This window comes from Canis lupus, chromosome 21 (assembly GCF_048164855.1).
Source record: "Canis lupus baileyi chromosome 21, mCanLup2.hap1, whole genome shotgun sequence".
Classification (NCBI taxonomy): Eukaryota; Metazoa; Chordata; class Mammalia; order Carnivora; family Canidae; genus Canis; species Canis lupus.
Genome location: NC_132858.1, coordinates 6,876,417 through 6,887,984, shown reverse-complemented (window position 1 = coordinate 6,887,984; position 11,568 = coordinate 6,876,417). Strand labels below are relative to the sequence as shown.

The 11,568-nt window shown below is 44.8% G+C and overlaps 1 protein-coding gene across 1 annotated transcript; it reads right to left on the bottom strand.

Annotated features, from left to right (window-relative positions):
* Positions 1 to 496: 496 nt before the first annotated feature.
* Positions 497 to 11,223, bottom strand: LOC140612559 (spermatogenesis-associated protein 31H1-like). The gene is made up of 2 exons (XM_072790231.1): positions 5,056 to 11,223; positions 497 to 4,866 (listed from the first exon to the last, which is right to left on the bottom strand). Exons 1-2 carry the CDS (start codon positions 11,177 to 11,179, stop codon positions 4,625 to 4,627), a joined length of 6,366 nt encoding a protein of 2,121 aa, XP_072646332.1. The 5' UTR covers positions 11,180 to 11,223; the 3' UTR covers positions 497 to 4,624.
* Between the last annotated feature and the right edge of the window lie 345 nt (positions 11,224 to 11,568).

Genomic DNA, 11,568 nt, shown 5'->3' with positions numbered 1-11,568 from the left:
AGAGGGGACAGTGGGCTGGGTAGTGCTGGACAGGTCGGGGAGGGGCCAGTGGCCCCTGGAATTGGGTCTATTAATGGAATATGAAGTTTGTTAGATGGCTGGGAAAGACTAAATTCAGAACACATCCCAGGTCCAGGTAAGGGGCTAATACCTGGTAAAATGCTGGTTGTGTCACACTGTCCCCTTCTCCTAGGAGATTGCCGAAGATGGCGGAAGCTCACCAAGCCGTGGCCTTCCAGTTCACTGTCACCCCAGACGGTATCGACCTGCGGCTGAGCCATGAAGCTCTTAAGCAAATCTATCTGTCTGGACTACATTCCTGGAAGAAGAAGTTCATCAGATTCAAGGTTTGTGGATCCTTGTTTAAATCTATGTGGTGCTCACGCTAGCACCTGAGAATGCGTCTGGGTGCTGGTGCAGGATGGGTGTGTCAGTGCTGACGGGCACGGGGTTGGTACTTCATCGGGACTTATGAAACACTTCCACATGTACTGGCTCACTGAGTTCTTTTACTTTTATTTATGTATTTATTTTAAAGATTGTATTTATTTACTCATGAGAGACACACAGAGAGCCAGAGACATAGGCATACGGAGAAGCAGGTTCCATGTGGGGAGTCCAGTGCGGGACTTGATCCCAGGACCCTGGAATCACAACCTGAGCCGAAGACAGACGTTCAACCACTGAGTCACCCAGGTGTCCCAGGCTCACTGAATTCTTGAAGAAATTCTGTAAGGCAGGCAGGCTGGTTTGGCACCCTGTAGGCAGGTGAGGCGGTTGTTCAGGGAAGCAAAGACTAAAATCCACGTCTCTGAGTTCAGAACTCTTTACACCTTGGAGAAGGAGGATCGTTTCCAGCTGTACGAATCGCAATGAGTTTATCTAACAGATGCCTCGCTGATAAGACAGTCAGATGTTGAAATATATGCATGTAAATTCAAATAGAGTTAACTTCACATGTTCTGAATTCTGTTTACCTGAAAGACTGGAAATTTATTCACTTTTTATAAAGATATTTTATTTATGAGAGAGAGCACGCACATGAGCAGGGGGAGGGGCAGAGGGAGAAGCAGACTGCCTGCTGAGCAGGGGGCCTGACTACAGGGTTCCATCCCAGGACCCCAGGACCGTGACCCAAGCCAAAGGCGACGCCCAACCGAGCCACCCAAGCTTTTTTTTTTATTCAAGCACAAGTCTCGTTTTCCACTTAATCATTATTTTGAAAATCATAGGAGGAATAAGATGCATGTTTGGAAAGAATTCAAATGAGATGACAGTTCATCAAGTTACCTGCCGCAGGGAATGAGGAAAACTCATAACCGTTTATTTATTTTCCAGTTTCCTTTTCAGAGGGTGTAGCTCAGACTAGCGCTGTTGAGAAGGCCAAGGAGCCAGAGTAGGTGAGAGCAGTGACTCAGAAGGGCGACAGGCCCCCTGGGAACCGGCCTGGCTGGGCAGGTGCTGCCCCGGGTGGGGGTGGGGGTGGGGGTCCCCGCACACGGCCCTGGCAGCTCCCGCGGTCGAGCAGGCGCCACCTACAGGGGGAAGCGCGCTCTGCCACCTGACCTTCCCGAGAGCAACACCTTTTACCGCCAAATCCAGGGAAAGAGAGACTTGGGTGCAGAGCTGTGGCCATGTGTCCTTGCACCCCAGTGGAAGTGTTCTTTGGTTTCAAAGACCTTGTAGTACTGCTGGCAAGACCAGTGGATAGGAAGAGAGAGGATCAATAGTGCATGGCTGCACCTGACTGCATGGTTACAGAGGACCATGTGGCTCAGAGCTGGAGGGGCCGCAGGGGGAGGCTGGGGTGAGTGGGAGACCTCTTATCTGGACCCTTCTTGCTTTGGTTTTAATGTAACGTAATACATGTATGTGTCTTCACCTTAAAAGAACGTTTACTTCAGAGAACACCAGGAGAAACCCCCACTTTGTTTAAAATCTCTTTCTCGGGGCACCTGGGTGGCTCAGTGGTTGAATGTCTGCCTTCGGCCCAGGTTGTGATCCCGGGTTGAGTCCCACATCGGGTTCCCTCTCAGGGATTCTGCTTCTCTCTCTCTGCCTATGTCTCCCTGCCTCTCCTTCTGTATCTCTCCTGAATAAATATATAAAACCTTAAAAAAAAAATCTTTCTCTTAGACCTCTAGACAATAGGAAATCTATGGGAATAACATGGAAGGATGCAAGTAGCTTCTAAAATAATTCAGAAGAGCTTTGAGAGTTTTTAAATCCATTGTCTTGGTCAAATCAATCTCTTATTAAGAAGGCTTTAGCAAGAATTTTTTTTTTTTTTTTAATTTAGTTTAGTAGTTTCGAAACAAACACCAAAATAAAGAGAATAAGGAGGGCAGCCCCGGTGGCGCAGCGGTTTAGCGCCGCCTGCAGCCCGGGGTGTGATCCAGTCATCGGGCTTCCTGCATGGAGCCTGCTTCTCCCTCTGCCTGTGTCTCTGCCTCTCTCTCTCTCTCTCCCCCGCCCCCTCTCTCTACATTTCTATGAATAAATAAAATCTTTAAAAAAATGCTACAATTCCATAGCAAGACAGACAACTCAACATTTAAAAATAGGCCAAAGAGGGGTGCCTGGGTGTCTTAGTTGGTTAATCTTCTGACTTCAGTTCAGGTCATGATCCAGGGTCCTGGGGTCGAGCCCCCAGTCAGGCTTCCTGCTCGGCAAAGAGTCTGCTTCTCCCTCTACCCCTCTCCCTACCTGTGTCCGTTGTTTCTCTCATACTCTATCAAGTAAATACATTAAAAAATCTTTATTTTTTAAAGATTTTATTTATGTATTCATGAGAGACACAGAGAGAGGCAGAGACACAGGCAGAGGGAGAAGCAGGCTCCAAACAGGAAGCCCAATGCAGGACTTGATCCCAGGATCCTGGGACTCAGGGATTACACCCTGAGCCAAAGGTAGACGCTCAACTGCTGAGCCACCCAGGAACCCCAAAAACAAAATCTTTAATTGGGCAAAAGATATGAACAGGTGCTTCCCAGAAGATATATGAATGGCTAATAAGCACATGACAGATGTTCTATATCATTATTCATCAGGAAAATGTGAAAATGACAATGAAACACCACTATACACCCTTAAAATTGGCTAAAATTAAAGACTTATTCCTATACACTGCTGATAGGAATATAAAATTATACCACCAATTTGGAAAACAGGCAAATTTTTTAAAAAGTTTAACACACTCCAGACATATGACCAATCAACCTAAGATGGCATATCTTGGTAGAACAATACCATCTCAGGTATTTATCAAGAGAAAAAGAAAAAAAAGGCCAGCCCGGGTGGCTCAGCAGTTTAGCGCCGCCTTCAGCCCAGGGCGTGATCTGGAGACCCGGGATCAAGACCCACATCGGGCTCCCTGCCTGGAGCCTGCTTCTCCCTCTGCTTGTGTCTCTGCCTCTCTCTCTGCATCTCTCTGTGTCTCTCGTGATAAATAAATAAAATCTTAAACAAAAAAATTCCCACAAAGAAGTGCACATGGATGTTCGGAACAGCTTTATTTTAATATTCCCAGAAGGCAAAGAACCCAAATGTCTCAAGGAAGATGGCTAAACAAATTATGGTATTTGTATAATGAAATTCTATTCAGCAATAAAAATTAGTTCTCATTCAAAACCACTATTTTGAATGAAAAAAATCATGCAAAAATAGGACATACTACCTGATTTCATTATATAAAATCCTAGAACATGCAAACCACTGTATGGTGACAGAAAGAAAGGGCAGTGCTGTCTGGGAACAGGAGTAGGGAAAAGAATGGATGACAAAGGAACCCAAAAAAACTTGGGGGAGGGATAGTGACTGTAGTGACACTGTTATGGTTATTTACACATGTCAAAGCTAATCAGTATGGTTTCACTCATACATGGAATATAAGAAATAGTGAAAAGGATTATAAGGGAAAGGGGAGGGGAATTGAGTGAGAAAAATTAGGAAGACAAACCATGAGACTCCTAACTGGGAAATAAACCAAGGATTTGGGAAGGGGAGGTTGGTGGGAGCGGGATAGGGTAACTGGGGGACGGGCAATGAGGAGGGCACTTGATAGGATGAGCACTGGATGTTATAATCTATATTGAAAATTTGATTTAAATTTTAAAAATGTAAAAAAAAAAGAGCTGATCATACTGTATGCTTTAAGTATGTATACTGTAAAGATGCATTCTATTGTACTTCAATGGTACCTCAGTAAAAGTATAAAAAATTTTAACAGGAATTAGCAGTACTCTAGGACCAAAACCCACCATCCAAAACAATGGGAGAAATCTCTACTTGGAAGACTTGCTAGTATCAGGAGGCCAATAAGAGTCAAGTCCCCTCTGACTCCTCTTAGTAAACTGTCACCATAGGAATTTCATCACTGTCAGTGTAAGACTCAAATATACCCATATCCCTTCTCATGAATAAGCATAAGCACATTAAAAACAATAATAACAACAACCAAAAAAAAACAATACTTCATATGATCAGCATGATTAACATCTTGGGAATTAATCAACATGGTTAAGAAACCACTCCCCCTAGGTCTCTTTTATTTTTCAAAGATTTCAACAATAACGATTGTTTTACAATACTTGTCAAATGAGGGTACTTGATTGCTTACAAAATCTCAGATTAATCCTAAACTTCGATGGCTCCTCTCAGAGGGACTGCGACATCTCCTCTCAGAGGGACTGCGACATCTCCTCTCAGAAGGGCTCCGATGGCTCTTTACAGAGAGACTGCGATAGCTCCTCTCAGAGGGACTGTGATGGCTCTTCTGAGAAGGACTGCGATGGCTCCACTGAGAGGGACGGTGATGGCTCTTCTGAGAAGGACTGCGATGGCTCCTCTCAGAGGGACTGTGATGGCCTTTCTGATAAGGACTGCGATGGCTCCACTGAGAGGGACGGTGATGGCTCTTCTGAGATGGACTGTGAGGGCTCCTCTCAGAAGGACTGTGATGTCTTTTTTCAGAGAAACTGTGATGGCTCCTCTCGGAGGGACTGTGATGACTCTTTTGAGGACTCCGAAGGCTCCTCTTAGAGGGACTGTGATGACTCTTTTGAGGACTTCGAAGGCTCCTCTCAGAGGGACTGTGATGACTCTTTTGAGGACTTCGATGGCTCCTCTCAGGGGGACTGTGATGACTCTTTTGAGAAGGACCGTGATGCCTCCTCTCAGAGGCACTGTGATGGCTCTTTTGAGAAGGACCACGATGGCTCCTCTCAGAGGCACCGTGATAGCTCCTTCCAGAGAGACTACGAGGGCTCCTATCAGAGGGACTGTGATGGCTTTTTTCAGAAAGACTGTGATGGCTCCTCTCACAGGGACTGTGATGACTCTTTTGAGGAAGACTGCGATGACTCCTCTCAGAGGCACTTTGATGGCTCCTCTCAGAGAGACTGTGATGGCTTTTTTCAGACAGACTGTGATGGCTCCTCTCAGAGGGAATGTGATGGCTCTTCTGAGAAGTACTTCGATGGCTCCTCTCAGAGGGACTGCGACATCTCCTCTCAGAGGGACTGCGATGGCTCCTTACAGAGGTATTATATGGGGTTCTCTCCCTTAAGAAGCTGTGGTTTTGCTTCTTGGGTGCGAGTTTCTCTTTAAGGTGGCTGTGTGAGGTTCTGTGAGGTGAACCATGTAGATTTCTCCCTCCGACTTGAACTCCGGTTCCTGTTTTGGAGTTCTTGGACTCCTGGCTAGAGATTTCACTTCTGTAGAGCTTTTTCTTACCTTTGCTGCTAGAGTCATTTTGAACAATACCCATAGGCTGTCCAAGTGAACTGGTTTTGAAAGCGGCACTTCCTTGGGAAACTATGGGCTTAGGCAGTTGGGTACGTCTGAGTTGGAAAGAGCTATCTCTTTCTGGTGGTTGAGCTGATCTGAATTGCTCTCTTTCTTCCCATAACATGTTCTGCTTAGTGGTTATGTCTACTGGCTTTACCTTAACAACTGACATCCTGTCTCTTTTGATATCTCTTGATAGGTAATCATTTCTGGCTCTTTGTTTTAGATGCTGGTTTTTGCTTGACCACGAATGGTCTGGCCGTGGCCTGTCCACGGGCTTCTGCCCAGCAGAAGTCATAATTCTGTGTGCTGTCTGCAATGCTTGCTTTAGGCCTTGAAAAAGCAGTTGAATGAATTTGGGTTGGGAGGATTTCTTAGATTGTCTTCTTAAAGACGCAGAGGTAGTTTGAGATGTTCCAGTCCTCTTGCTTCTTACCTGGGCTGGTAATTCCCTAGAAGGACTCTGTATTATGCTTCTACCGTTTGTGTAGAGTTTTGTGTTTTGTGTTCTGCTTCCCTTGGTGATTCTTTTCATTGGGTATGGGTATTTTGGATTATGGGTCTTTTTGGTTTTCCTTTTAGCCCATTTTACATTCTGATTGCTTTCAGAGACACTCTCTGGTAGAGAGTGAACCTGACTAAATTCATAGAGCCCCGGCTTTCTAATTTCTGTCTTTCCTACTAGGTCAGGGCCTCTATACTGCCTTCGCCTGATGTGGACTCGTACAGGAGAAGGAGACTGGGAAGATTCAGACTGGAAATATATCGTAGAAGTAGGACTCTTGGAAGCTCGAGTATAGACTTTCGCTGTCCTTAGCGATGGTGATATAGGACTTCGTGGTGTGATGGGTCTGTCTCTTCTGTGGTACTTTGGGACTTGGGGTCTTTTCCCAGTTTGCAACCTAAAGCCAAGTTGCAACCTAATCTCTCCGTGGCCCTCAGGAGTGCGTACAAGGTGGAGCTGTGGATAGATAAGAAGGTAAGGTCCGAAAGTGCCCTGTAATTTATGACAGCAATTAAATCCTGCACATCGGCCACACTGTAAGCAGATAGGGTATTTTAAAACCAGACCTGAAGTTAGAGGTGGAGGTACATTTGGGGGTATTTGACTCCTTAACAGTTTTGCTGCTATTTTTAGCTGCAGATCTTGTAGCAACTGGAACTGTTCTGAGAAGTCAGTCTTGGCCTGGTGGGGAAGGTAACTTGGCTTGAGACTGTGTTGGGACTCAAAACTCAAAGAGTTCTCACTCTCTTCCACTGGAACAGAATCTTTCCTGGTGAAAACTATATTGAAGGAAGACTCTAGCTGTACTGGGGCAGGAGGCTGGCCCTCTGATGTGCTGAATGGTATGTGCTGAAAGATGTCCTGGGATATATCAGTGAGCTTTGAACTTCTCTTTAATCTCACTCTAGTCCCAGAATATTGCTGTATTATGGAGGACATGGAGCTACGTGTCCATATTCTTAAGGCTGTTCTTTGCTCGTGACCACGACATGAAGTGTGCCTCTGAATGTAGTTTCTGGCCACTGAAGGCTGAGGAATAACACCTCGACCTTTCTCTAGCAGACTCTGGGAAGGCTTCATCAGTTCAGCTGGAACCCCAAATAAATTCTGGATAGATTGACGGATATCTCTAGTGGCTCTTTCCATTAAAGATGTTGGAGAACAAAGCTTCCTTTCCATCGTGGTTCCCAAGACATCCCCCAACATTAGCATATTGGAGAGATATTTTCGAGGTAGTCGCTGTCTCCAGGAGTGACTCTCCCAGACGTTCTGTTGTCTGCCCAGGACAGAGCTGGTAAGGCCTCTTTGAATTCTTGAGCCTGAGTGGAATGTCCTAGGTGGTGATCTCCAGCTTTGTGGTGGATGTTGGGATAGGCCCTGGAGTGAGTTCCCTAGCTCTTCCACCTGCTTCTTGTCAGTCGTCTTAGATAGGACACCCACTCCTGAGCTCTCAAAATGTGGAGTTTCTACAATGTTAGCTATCTTATCAGAGAGTTGATTGTGAAGGGAAAAGGGAAGAGTTGAAGATTGTATCATAGTAGGGTCTATAAAGGACTCTTCAGGCTGAAAAATATCTGTCCCAATGTTTCTTATATCCAAGGCCCTTGATACTTCTGGCACCTCAAAATCACAAAGGCTTCCGAATTCTGTTTCACCAGAACTTGTGATGAGGGAGTTGGAAGAGTTATGGAGAAATCTAGAGAGATAGTTCTCTATTTGTAACTCCTCTCTTGATGTAAAATCCTCACATTCCCTATTCTGATATACCTGTCGTAGATTCAAATCCTCAGATTCCATCATTTGAGGAGGGCTTATTTTTATCCCTATTGCTTTCACAGCCTGAAGCCCTTGTTCATGAGTGAACACTGCAGGCTCCTCAAAGGGACATGCTGGCTGTGAGAGTAATTCTGCAGATTTCACATGGGTATTTGGCCTTGGAGTTAATTCCACGGGTTCTACCATTTCTTGAAGATTGAAACAATCTATTACTTCTATCGCTGATCCTAATGCTACTCCTATTGGTTCTACAACCTGAGCAATTGGCCCTGGTGCTAACTCCTCAGATTTTACAATTTGAAGTGGTGGCCATGGGATTAACACAGTCTTTACAATCTGAAAGCCTGTCAACTTCATTATGTCCAAAATTTGGTGTGTTGGCTCTGTGGTTAATTCTTTAGATTTTACACTTTGCAACCACAGCTCTGAGGTAAACTCAGAGGGTCTCACATCTTGCAGTTTTGGGGTCAGCTGAACATAGTCTATCATTTGAAAGGCTGGCCCTGGGGTTAATGCTACAGACTTCACAACCTGAAGTGGTGGCCCAGGAGTCACTTTCACATACTCAGTAACTTTTTGGGGGGCTCCCGGGGTTATTCCTATTGAGAGCGCAGCTTGAAGCTGTGTCTTTGTGGATCCTGGGACTTGATCTAGTGGCTTTGGACTAATCCTCATAACTTCTGTAATTTGAGCCCGTACTCCTGGAGCTCTCTGTGAATATTTTATACTTTGATTCTGTGACTGTGGTAGCCCCACTGATCCATTCTCTGGCTGCCATGTCTCAGATGTGAGCTCTACAGACTCTGTGTGTCCTACAGCTTGACCTGTTTGCTTTTGGAGCAACTCTAAAGATTGTCTCCTTTGAAGCCATTGCCTAGAGGTTAAACCCACAGATTCAGGAACTTGATATCCTAGCCCTGATGTCATTTCTGGAGATTCTGGAACATGATGCAATGGCTTTGTAATCAGTGCGTCAGATTCTCCTCTTTGCAGTCTTTTCTCAGAGATCACCTCCACAAATTCTAGTGCTTGAGGATAGGGCCTAGGACATCTCTCTGAATATCCAGTGGTTTCGCTTACTGGCTTTGGGGTCACTCCGAGGAATTCCTTCCCTTTTTGCCTTGCCTTGGAGGTCAATCCCACAGTTTCTGTAGTGTGATGCCTGGGCTCTAGTGTAATCTCTTCAAATCCTACAGCTTGCTGCAGTGGCCTTGTATGTAACTCTCTCAAATCTCTAAGTTGAGGCCGTGACTCAGAGAGCAACTCTAGAGTTTCTGGGATTTGGTAGCTTTTCTTTAGGGTTAATTTCGAGGATTTAGAACCTTGATTCCTTAGCACTGGAGTCCGATCAACAGATTCTGGTACTTGAAGATCTAGCCTTAGAGGCACTCTTGAAGAATCCATGGCTTTACTTGTTGGCTTTGGGGTCAACTCCACAGATTTTTCTGTGGTTTCGTTGCCTTGATGTGCCAACCTTTCTGTGATGTGATAAACTGGTATTGAAATCAAATTCATAGATTTAGGGACTTGATGCTTTGGTGTCGGGATCATCTCTGCACATTCTACAAACTGATGCCCTGGCCTAGGGATTATCTCAGAGTCTGTGATTTGATAGCTTCTTTTCCGATTTAGCATCTCAGCTTTTGTTCCTTGAAGCAGTGCCCCCGGTGCTAACTCTACAGATTTTGTATCTTGCTGTAGAGAGGCTGAGGACAATTTCACATGTTTTATACTTTGCAACTTTGGATCTGGAGTAAACTCCAAAGATTTCTCATCTCGTTGCTGTGATTCTGGAGACCAATCTGAAAATTTAACGCTAGTCAACAATGGTCCTGGTGCAAACTTTTTAGTTGCCTCCGGTGCCAACACCACCGATTTCATACCTTGCCATCCTGAAGTCAGCTCTCGACAATTCGTACCTTGCTGTTGGAACCCTGGTGTCAATTCTACCGAGTTCATATCTTGAAAACATGGCTCTGGTGCAAAGGCCTCAGAGTTAGCATGTGGTGACTTGAGGCATGTTGACAACCCTAAAGAATTAGCACTTTGACAATGTGGCAATAGGTTTGATTTCAAAGATTTCACATCTTGAGAACGTGGCTCTGATTCAAACACCACAGATTTCTGCCGGAGGCAAGAATTCAAATCCTTAGAATTCACATTTTGAGGTTGCGGTCCTGGTTTCAACTCCAGAGATTTCACATCTTGAAAACACAGCTTTGGTGCAAACACCACAGATCTCACACTATGTTGTCTAAGGTGTGAGGGCAACTCCTCAGAATTCATACCTTGAGGATGTGGCCCTGGATTTAACTCCACATATTTCATTTTTTTAAAACATGGCTCTAGTGCAAACGTCTCACATTTCAAGTCTTGCAGCTCGGAGCCTGAAATCAGTTTCACAGAATTTGCACCACAAAGCAGTGGCTCTTTGTTCATCTCCACCGACTTTACATCGTTAAGCAGTGGCTCTGGTAAAAATAACACAGATTTCATACCATTTAACGGAGAGCCTAAAGTGAACACCGACTGTACAACTTGTGGCTGTGACCCACAGTGATTCTCCAAAAACTGGATTTCTGGAAACTTTGTCCCTGGAATTAACTCAGAAGATTTTACACCTTGCCAATATGCTCCAGCGTTGAACAGAATAGATTTTGTACCTTGATATTCTGATGTAGGGTTAGTTTCAGAGGGCTTTGTGCCGTGCATCTGTGGCCCTGGATTAAACTTTATGGAATTTATGCATTGAAGTTCTAACCCTGGTTTCAAATCAGAAGAATTCATGCTTTGCAGCTGTGGGCCCCAGTTGAACTCCCGTGATGTTATACCTTGAAACTGTGTCCCTGGAGTCAATTCACATTTCACATTTTGTAAATGTTGCATAGGGTTGAACATAACAGATTTTACACCTAGAACTTCCGTTCCCAGATTCAAATCAAAAGGTCCCATACCTTGACATTTAATCCCTGAAGTCAACTCAAAAGATTGTATACCTTGCAAAGGCGGCCCAAGTATGCACCCCGTAGAATTTACACATGGTAATTTTGACTCTGGATTCAACTCAGAAGAATTTACACACTTCACCTGTGGCCCAGGGTTGCATTCCATAGGTGCTACACCTAGAAACTTTGACGCTGGAATCAATTCAGATTTCAAACATTGCAAATGTGATTCCAAGTTGAACACCACAGATGTCTCACTTTGCTTCTTAGTCCCTGGATTCACCTCAGATCCCATACCTTGACATTTTGTCCCTGAAGTCAACCCGAAAGACTGTACGCCTTCCAAAAGTGGCCCACGTTTGCACCCCATAGAATTTACACATTGTAATTTTGGCTCTGCATTCAACTCAGAAGAATTTACACACTTCATCTGTGGCCCAGGGTTGCATTCCATAGGTGCAACACCTAGAAACTTCGACCCTGGAATCAATTCAGATTTCATATCTTGCAAATGCCGGTCAGGGTTGAACACCATAGGTATCTCACTTGCAATCT

What these genes read in the sequence shown, in the direction of transcription:
- LOC140612559 (XM_072790231.1), bottom strand. Translation starts at nt 11,179, where the DNA reads ATGGAATGCAACCCTGGGCCACAGGTGAAGTGTGTAAATTCTTCTGAG. An exon ending in CCTTCGAAGTCCTCAAAAGA is followed by an intron (nt 4,867 to 5,055) that starts GTCATCACAGTC and finishes CTTATCAGAAAG; the next exon opens with GCCATCACAGTCCCTCTGAG.